Source organism: Ruditapes philippinarum, unplaced genomic scaffold, assembly GCF_026571515.1.
Source record: "Ruditapes philippinarum isolate M1 unplaced genomic scaffold, ASM2657151v2 ctg1907_1_1_1_1, whole genome shotgun sequence".
Classification (NCBI taxonomy): domain Eukaryota; kingdom Metazoa; phylum Mollusca; class Bivalvia; order Venerida; family Veneridae; genus Ruditapes; species Ruditapes philippinarum.
Genome location: NW_026867279.1, coordinates 186,638 through 196,636, shown reverse-complemented (window position 1 = coordinate 196,636; position 9,999 = coordinate 186,638). Strand labels below are relative to the sequence as shown.

General features: G+C 34.0%; 2 protein-coding genes across 2 annotated transcripts; both read left to right on the top strand.

Moving 5' to 3' along the window:
- Window positions 1-234: 234 nt before the first annotated feature.
- LOC132735492 (calmodulin-beta-like) lies at window positions 235-3,367 on the top strand. Its single transcript, XM_060722450.1, has 6 exons — window positions 235-317; window positions 621-654; window positions 1,133-1,291; window positions 1,908-2,064; window positions 2,882-2,985; window positions 3,287-3,367. Exons 1-6 carry the CDS (start codon window positions 288-290, stop codon window positions 3,328-3,330), a joined length of 528 nt encoding a protein of 175 aa, XP_060578433.1. The 5' UTR covers window positions 235-287; the 3' UTR covers window positions 3,331-3,367.
- A 712-nt stretch (window positions 3,368-4,079) lies between these two features.
- On the top strand, window positions 4,080-9,779 carry LOC132735502 (calmodulin-like). Its single transcript, XM_060722459.1, has 6 exons — window positions 4,080-4,324; window positions 4,886-4,910; window positions 5,168-5,326; window positions 7,637-7,793; window positions 8,318-8,421; window positions 9,299-9,779. Exons 1-6 carry the CDS (start codon window positions 4,319-4,321, stop codon window positions 9,352-9,354), a joined length of 507 nt encoding a protein of 168 aa, XP_060578442.1. The 5' UTR covers window positions 4,080-4,318; the 3' UTR covers window positions 9,355-9,779.
- The last annotated feature ends 220 nt before the right edge of the window (window positions 9,780-9,999 follow it).

Sequence of the window (9,999 nt, the reverse complement as noted above, 5' to 3'; positions counted from 1 at the left end):
AAAAATTTATTTGATTTTAATAAAATATGACATGGTTGTATTGATTTGTTTAATTGGGTTTTTAACATTGTTTTTATATAAACATTACCAATTTACAAAAAGGTATATTTTTCATAGTTAAAAATACAGTGACCCCATTTAGCCCGGGTTTTATTTTTATTTTTGGAATTTCTCTAGGTTTAAAAAATTTGGCTTTATAATTTTTATTTACCAAAGTGCAAAGTTTCAAAGTGTCTTCCATAAGTGAAAGAATTTATACAACATCACACCTAAAATAACATTTTATAATGACATCTTTGCTTGGACTAGCATCAGAGGTAAGTTGCGAATTTAAACATTCTCCTTGTACTATATATTATATGACGTAAAAACATTCGAAAAAAAAATTGTGTTTTTTTTCTTAAAACAGGTTATTGTAAAACTTATTGTGCTGATTTGATAAACTAAGGGAAATGTTAATTTGAAAGTTATGACTTAGTGAATGTCACTTTTCTCCCACTTTAATTCTTCAGAGAGTTATTTGCGTAAAATTTTATTGACGTATGATTAGCATTTTAATCAAATTTGTGTGAGTGTTAGCCCATTTCATGGTATTCAAGACTACTTTTTCTTAATTCTAGCAAAAGTTTGAATGGAACGTTGAAGTTGAAAAAAGTAAGTGATAATCTTTGTTTTTGAACGAAATGACAAGAACATAGTACAGACTATGTGTGCATTACGTGCTATATTTAAAAAGATAACATCTAAGAGACTAACTATTAAACCTTACACTGAATTTCTCGATTTTGTCAATGAAAGATGTACAATTTGGTATAAGACTGATTATTTAAGCGTCTTTTTACATTAGTCAGACTGCCAAGTCTAGCAATCAAAGAGAGACAACCCAGAATTTCTGTACAATCGCTCTAATATATTTACATGTATTTATTTAGTTATATCAAAATTAAAGGAATATTATTATATAAAACGCATTAATGACTCCCACTCAATTAGCATGCAAATTCACTAATTAATTCCAAAACATACAACTAGCATGCACATTCATCAATACATTCATCAATGTATTCATCATGTATTCATCAATACATACAATGAAATGTTTTATCCTTTAACAAATAAGCGTATATTTCAGAGTTTAACGAGGTATTTGATAATATAGACACCGACAAGAATGGAAAGCTGACGTTTGACGAAGTAAAAGATCGTGTCTTGACCGGTGTTTTAAGGCAAATGGGACAGAATCCAACAGATTCAGAGATCAAACAGTACCTTGATGGCATAGACAGAGACGGTTAGTTATGATTTTAAACTGTTTAGGATCATACTTGAAAAGTTTGGCGAGCTTCAGATTTTTTTCGGCGTCTGGTATTCGCTCGTCTGTCTGTTTGTGCTCGTCTCTTTTTGCTAACTATTTATTCTATTCGTAGTTGTTTATTGTCTTGTATTTGCTCGTTTATTTGTACTTAGTCGTCTATTCGTACCTAATCCTCTTTTCGTTGCTGGTATATTCTTACTTACTCGTTTATTAATATTTGCTCTTCCATGTGTTTCCTTTTCTTTTTGTAATAAATGATTTATTCATATAATTATTATATTCTCGTCTATTTGTTGCAAGTCTATTGTACTTACTCGACTCGTTCATTCGTCAATCGCATTTGCTCGGCATCTTGTATTTGCAAGTCTTTGTTTGTACTTGCTTATGTATTAGTGTAACCGTACGTCTATTTAATCGTCTATTTACTCGTCTGATTATACTTTCACATCGTTTTAGTTGTCTATAAGGTCGTCTATTTGCTTGCCTGTTTGTTAAACTTTCCGTTTGACTTAAATTTCACTATTGATAGCTCTTTAACCCATGTTTGATTTAAATATATCAGTGATACAAAAACGTTTTGAATGCAATTCAGGAGATGGTACAGTTAGTAAAGAAGAATTCAGAGAATGGATAAAAGAACTCATGACTATTCTTAAAGACCCGCAGAAATCTCTAGACCTTGCCCTCCAAGTTATGTTTAAAGCGTGTGATCTTGACGGAAACGGAAAATTGAGTAGGAAGGAATTTAGGTGAATATCAAATTATCATCTTATATGGGATCCATAATTATTATGGACCGTCCATTTGTAAGGCATTTGTTTTAATTAGTTTTTTTTCTATCATTATCATTATGATTATATCGCTTACGCTATCCACCAATTTGATGATTGCCGCCTTTTATTTATTACATCAAAATATTAAAACTTTCCTGCAAAAATTATGGTATGTTGGCGAGTGCTCTTTCACTGGTAGGCACCTGTTCACGGAAGGGCCTTGAGGTCTTCCTCCACCAGTAAAGCTGGAGCGTCGCCATATGACCTATACTGTGTCGGTGTGACGTAAAACCCATTCAATCAAACAAACAAACTATCTATCACTGGTCGGATCACCTAGTGCAAAACTGCTCAGTTTAGTAATTATTTAAAGGGATAACTCCGAGAAAATTTGGGCTTGTCTTAATACACAAAACTTTAAGCCGAGTTTGTAAAATATGACAGTTTCATCTCAGTTACCATAAGTTACACGTCCGCGGCAAAACAATAGTCCTTAAGAATGGCATAATTTCCGTCTTGTTTTATCAGTCACTTGGTCAATGAACTCATAAAAAATTTACTGTAAGTGATATAATAATGATAATTGCACTAAATTGTCTGCCGACTAACATGTTTCTTTTGCTTTCCTTAAAATTGATGATTTAGAATGTTGATTAATGTATTGTGGAATGACAAGACAGTGTGAGGAAAATGTAAGAAAAGTGTAAAAAAAGTTCAGTTTGATTAGAGGAATGCTAGAATTTTTGTTCTCCTTATTCCTGTGATTCCATTGGATATTTTACTGCATTTTCAGCAAATTCTTGAAGGAGAGAGGGTTTCCGTTACAAAATGACGAAGTCAGAGAACTTTTCATGGCAGTAGATAACGATGGTGACGTCACTTCCCTCAACAAAGAAGGTATGTAAAATTGTAAAAGTTTTACAACTGACACAACATTATTAAACGACCCATTTTCTACTTGTTAAACAGCTATTATACTTCCGACTTTCTTTAAATCTTTTGCCTCATACCGAAGTTAGTTCGAATCCCGCCAGGGACTTAGGAATATTTCACGTGAGGGAACTCTCCAGTTAGCTTCCGGGAGGTTGATCCCACTCAAGGGTTCATTTAGTTGCGTTTGAATTTAATATCGATAAAGAAGATAAGCCTTATTTTACAATAATTGTCAAATAATGATTTTTTTCTCTTTTTTTTCCAGAGCTTCTGAGTGTAATGTCGGCTGGAAGAATTGGACATAATTAGACACAAAGACTGGCAAATATTGAATTATTCATGTGAAATAGAACCTTTATAAAATATATTTGAAGAGAATAATAACATAATAAAATAACGCATGAGGTATCATTTCATTGAAGGATTTTGTTGTTTGAGTTTCACTCCAACTTTGTAATTGCCGTATGTCGAAATTCAGCCTCTGCGGTACCAATGGTCGGGAATTTTCGGGAGTCAACTATATATAGTTTAATAATGTCCTAAATTATTGTAAAAAGTACAAGCATATATCATACTGGTTCTTAAAGTATATCCTATTTTACCACAACATGAACAATACCAACGTTGAATAGTTGTACAAAAACATCTTGCTAAAAATCCGAAAAGAAAGAAAGCTTTTGTAATTGTATGTTGTAAAATGACGTATCAGTTGTACGCCTCAAAATAACAGCGGTTCAACCAAAAACTTTTCGTCGGGCCGTTGACGTCATCATAGACTCTGGAATAAACAAAAGTGTAAAGATAGTACGAATTTTAAAGGATGACATATTATTCAAATTATACATGTAGATAGCTTAAGATTGACCAAAGCAACAACTTTGAAATGCTTTTTGTGAATAGCTCTGTTTTTTGATGGAATAAAATGTTCATTACTGTATTATGTACATATTTCACGTTTAATTGATTACATCTAAACGGGTCTTACTATTCTATAAATATAATGGTATACTGTTATTGAATTAAATAACTGCTTACTTTACTTTTAAACCTTCGGTTAAACATTACACCAAGTTTGTATACATACTAACTTAAAACCACTGATAGATCCATGTTATAACTCTGAACGAAATTCAAAATTTAATTGCGCTAGCTATTGAAAAATCGAATATTAAATCTATAACACAAATAGGTATGTATATACAAAGTTTCGAATCTTAATTCAAAATACAGTGGAAAATTGTTTGATATATAGGCAAGACACAAGTACTATCGTTGGAATATCTTTAAATGATAAAATATGGCGGTATTTTCTTTTAAGTATTTATTTCTTTGATTTCTGAATTTTTTTAAAGTATAGACAATGGTAATCATTTACAAAATAAGCCGATTGACCGATTTATTTTGTATAAGTGCACTGATAAACACCCACTATTCAATGTTTGCATGTTTTTATCATTAGATGAAAAAACTTTTAACTACAAGTCGATATAAAAAAGGTTTTCAATCTTTAATGTTGTTGACAGAGTGGCACTGTTTCTCATAATACTGGCTAGGAAAAATGCACCTACTGTTAACTCCGTGATATAAATTTTGATCAAACAAACTTCCACCACATCATAATGATTTTGATAAATAAATAGCTGAACTAAATTCAATCACTCTTCAAATGAAATATTTAAATATAGAACAAATATTGATGTTAATATGTTAAAATATGTTAAATTGACTGTAAATCGTAACTGTAAAGTTATTTTGTGCATTTGTACAGTTTCTTTTTGCTGCCGTCATTGGAGATTATTAGTGCAACGAAAATATTTTTTATACAATGGGATGATTTATATTGTGTTCATTTTTTCTTTACAAGGAAAATGTTGAATGGAATGATGCAAGTAAGTGAATATTTCAATTGTTTAATAGAGTATATTTTATATCAAACACTTTGAGCTAGTTTAATATCGTAACAATTAGTTTTAATTTTCCTTAAAACAGAAAGATGTAACTTCCTTTCCGACTACTGCATCTTTCTTATTATCCTTAAAAATGTTCTTTAATTTAAATATAAACGTTATTAAATCATCTTCCAGCGATTATAAAAAAACTAGTAATTGAGAAAATGAATGACTAACATCGCTTTCTTTATTCACAGAATTCGATTTGGTGTTTGATCTCATGGATCCAGAAGGAACTGGGAAGTTATCATTTAATGACGTCAAAGAAAAGTTTTTGGCAAAGGCTCTACGACGAATGGGCCATAACCCAACTGATACAGAAATAGAACAGTATCTTAATGACATGGACACAAACAGTGCGTAACTAAAAAAAGTCTTGTCTTTTCACTGAGTACACACCCAAACCATAACATTTGATATGCTTGCTAAGTTGCTTAGATCAATTGAAGCACTTTAAATGTAAAAATCTGAATAGGATTATAAAGAAATATGCCCAGAATTAAATGGAAAATCGTTTTTTTTGTGTGCGAATTTAGTTCGATTTAAGGGAGAAAAGCGTCGCAACGCTTTTCATTTTAAGGTCGGTGTGCACTATATGAATGATTATTTTGGAAAAATGAGATGGAAGAATTTTCTGAAAATGTTAATAGTTGCATAACTATTTATTGGTCCAATCCTACATCAAATAGTACACAAATATCTGGAAAAAATTTCTTGTCCTGTCATGCTGAAAAACCTCAGTGCAGTCCCTTTTATTAACAATTTTATTTTGATCTTTATTATGCACCTTTGCATTTTCCTACAAAATAAATTACTTTCAATGAATGCCATACATACATCCGGAATGATATTTTCTTCTTCTATATTTGATTTTCCCCCAATATAATGAATTTTTTAATTTTAAATTACATGTTTTTATAGCATCGGTGCGACGTAAAAAATCCCACCGAATAGCCTGCGTCACATTACACTCCGATTAGGTTTACGATGGGGTAGCGATGTCTGAACGGGCTGAAATTGCCAATTTTTAAAGGTCTCCGGCCGGTGACAAGTGACCGGTGGGGCACCGTACAGGTAATCGGAGAATTTAAGTGCAGAGTTATTTTATTCCGGCATCCGGTACATCGCCAGCACACCGTAGCAGACACGGTAAAATACGATCCGATACCTGGCCAAACACCTTTTGTTATCGGTTACATACCGGTTAAAATTTTCACCTCGTGGGCGCCAAATATTCCTCCAGTTTCCGAGCGGTATATGAGCGGCCACCGAAGACGTCTCAACAGGTAACTGACCAGGGCCCGAATGGACGCAGTACGTTGCACGTATGGTCCTAAGGTGTCCGTAAGGATAGCGTTAGGGTTATTAAACAGACCATACGCCAGGTAAAGCCTTGGACTGTGAATTAGGCGACCCGTGTTCAATTCTTAGACAACGGTGAAGGTCACTTTCGTTGTACTGAAGTTATCAGTACCTTGCGAAAGTGAAAGATATTATTACTGTTTAACTGCTTGGCACACTGTCCAGGAACGATACGGTGGCTGAACTGTGCTCTGGTATGTATTCTGGTATGTATATTTAAGTTGTCTTACTGCTATAGTCATCAGGGTAAATCATAAATACCACCATCATTCTCTCATTAGCCAGTGTGCAGAGCTGAATTGGTTAAATCGCTAAACTTGTAATCTGGACATTGTGGGTTCGATTCCCGGGATGACCAACTGACATAATTACTAGGAATCTTTCGGACGAGACTTTAAAGCAAAGTCCCGTGTATGAGTGCTTAAACACTTGGATAGGTAAAGAAGAAGGAGAAGATTGTTTTGTGTACTGCTTGGCTCCTTGACGGTGATCATACTGTGTTGCTGGATAGTGTCGTGGTTGCGTTCATTGAACGCCTGTATCTTGCGCTGTCCTCCAAAATCTAAAACGACTAATACTCTTCTGGAGGACTCCCCTATACGAGCAACCGATGGCGAGTATTAAGAAACTCAATTACACAAACACATATTCTCTCAGGTTTCATCTAATCAGAGGTTTTTAAGTTTCATTTACAATCTTTTATAAAAACTTTGATTTCAGAGTGTAATATACCATCCAAAACAGAAAGCCAAGAAGGGGAAGGGGAGAAATCAGAGGGAAAGAAGGCAATGAAAAATGCCAACAAAAGAGGGGGTGTGAATAACGGCCGGAAAATGGGATAGCATGTCATACCAATACCGTCCGATACCAATATCGCACGTATACTTTACCGTCACCGTACGATTGTTGCAAACAGGCCAGATAACGGAAGGCAATTGGACATTTATCGTACGGTAGTCTGCCGGTTACCATTAGAATATCGACCGGTGTCCAGAAAGAAGATGCCAAGGGTTTTCACAGGGTGACCAGGCGAGTACCCTACGGAAACCGTCCGAATACCTAATGGACCACAGAGGGAGAATGACTGCCCACTTCTTCCCGGACATGATTGAAATGTTTCTCTCCGATCTCGATTTATCAACGGTGTCTCATCGATCCCTCTATATCGGTCGGTCCCCGTTAATGTGACGTAGGCATAAAACAAGAAGTCAGGTGTCAAAATCAACACCTTTCAAAAGCATGTAGATTAAACTGTTACGAAGTTCCTAATCGCTATTATCACTTCTATATAACCTAAATTACAGGAGATGGCTTTGTCAGTAAATCTGAGTTCAAGGAATGGAATAAAGGCTTTATTGAAGCTTTCAATAACCCCGAGAAGTCATTACAAATGGCCGTCAAAATAATGTTTAGAGCGTGTGATTTGAATGCTGACGGGAGAATAAGTAAAGATGAATTTCGGTAAGAATCTGATATTATAAAACTTCTTTCCCGGTCAAATTGTTTGTCATGACTTTTTTGAATAGTTTAAATTAAAGAAAACATAATATTGAAAAAAAGTTTGAGTGGTAAATGTGAAATTAGTTGAGTTGGCAGGAAATATGAAACCAATGAACTCACATCCCAACAAATCGCTACAAGACAAGGGATACAAACAATGAACGCCGAACGAGCAATCCCTTGAGGGTGAAATATTACAGCATTGATTGTACGTATTGGGAGAATTTTTACGGCCGCCACTAGCAATGAACACAAAAATATTCTTCACCCGTGGTACGGCTTGAATATGACTGCATGTAAGCTGAACGGTTCTCTCAGTCTACAAATGCTTCCAAAATATAATAATTGATATATAGTAGATGCTGCTTTCAACAATACTTCAAAATTTAATTTACATTGCACTTTGCTCATAAAACAGGCAATAGTAAATTACAATTTATTAAATAAACTTAAAACTTAACAAATGTTTGATGTTCCCCCCACAGTCAATTCATGAGTAAGAATGGAAAGGCCTTAACGGACGACGAGCTTACTTTGCTTTTCACCATAGCAGATAAAGATGGAGACACAAGTACACTGAATCTGGAAGGTATGTTAGCATTTTTTACATTATTCAGGTCAATATTCCAATTAAATATCCCAGGATCCGTCAGCAAATTAACAGAGTATTGAGCGTGTTTAAAAAAAACGCCAATAGCAAAACCTATGAAAATATGTGAATTGTTAAAAACGAAACGGACGGTTTAAAGTTCTGATATTTAGCATCTGACATTGGCTTTTAATATTTAGCATTTGACATTGACTTCTAAGATTTAGCATCTGATATTGACTTCTAATATTTAGCATCTGATGTTGGTTTCGAACGCAGACTATCATACATGTATATTTATACTGTGTACTCGTGGGTATATTGCCCACATGCATTTTGTAATTAAATCTAAATAATCTATCTAACAGTAATTGTCAAGGGCGATAAAGAGGATCTGCAAAGAAGTCACAAACCGTTTCTTGAGAGCCGGATATTCTTACCCAGTGTTTGATTCTTTTTCTTGCATATGCCATATTATATTTACTACACTAACTGAGAAAATAGAGAAAACTGAAAATTTTAAACCTCGCTAATAACGGCGAAATGACATCATATTCTGTCGTATCGACTTATTATGGTTTCTCCCATGTGCGATGGACAGACCGAAACGTTGCGAGACATTGATGTCACTTACAGAACACCGTATTTTTTTCTCTACGAGAGCACCAAACAAAGTGTACTCTCATAGGTCCTAAGAGAGCGCCAAAATTGAACTCTCATAGGTTATCAGTTACAAACATCCCGTGCTTGTTCCACTTTCTTAATATCTAAATGAGTTCTAAGTGTCATCATTTGCGTAAAATAACGTTATAAAAGGGTACGCTTTCAGTTTCCTGAGTACATTGAAGATAATTCACCTTTGCTTTTTTCGTTTCAGAACTTCTGTGTATTTTGAGAGTAGGAAAACTTTTTAGTCAAAATAAGAAAAAGTGAAAAAAAAAATCATCAAGGAAAAGAAATTAACAGATGCAGTGTTGAAACTATACCACTAGGAAGAAAAACTACAAATTACTAATTTATTATCCATAACTCATATACTCGACGTTTCGTTACAAGTTAAAAGACAGTGATCTGAAGTTACATGTGAAGAGAAGCACGCTGCCACATGCACTGACAATCAAAGGGAAAATAACTCTGTGGTTTCTATTGACTACAACTTTTACAAGATTTACTTCCCAATACCTTTTACGCAAATGTTTGCGATTGGCATATTATTCAAATGATTTTGCAATGGAAATCTTTTTATTGCATTGTCTGGAAAATACTGCATAACCAGAGAAATATATATTTCCATTATAAAATGTGTATTGTAAAAGTATAACTGAAGTAGGTTTCAGTGATGAAGAAATATTGTTTTATTTTGTTTATTGTTCTTAACTCTATATCTAAAAGTGTCTTAAAAGTAGCAATGCTGCTGCCTTCTTTTTCTCGGTTGATTCATCATCAAAACACGTAATTCTGCAGGAAATAAACTGAAAATGATTGTTAATTAATTGCAAAAATTGGAAGCTTTTGATGTCTCTGTAAAGATGTGCAAGAGTGACAGATGAGGAAGATACTCTAGCCGTTTATATGTCC

Coding starts and splice junctions, on each gene's coding strand:
- LOC132735502 (XM_060722459.1), top strand. Junction 4,911..5,167: donor TGTTGAATGGAATGATGCAA/GTAAGTGAATAT, acceptor CTTTATTCACAG/AATTCGATTTGGTGTTTGAT. Junction 8,422..9,298: donor AAGTACACTGAATCTGGAAG/GTATGTTAGCAT, acceptor TTTTCGTTTCAG/AACTTCTGTGTATTTTGAGA.
- LOC132735492 (XM_060722450.1), top strand. CDS start 288: ATGACATCTTTGCTTGGACTAGCATCAGAG. Junction 318..620: donor TGCTTGGACTAGCATCAGAG/GTAAGTTGCGAA, acceptor TCTTAATTCTAG/CAAAAGTTTGAATGGAACGT. Junction 1,292..1,907: donor TGATGGCATAGACAGAGACG/GTTAGTTATGAT, acceptor AATGCAATTCAG/GAGATGGTACAGTTAGTAAA.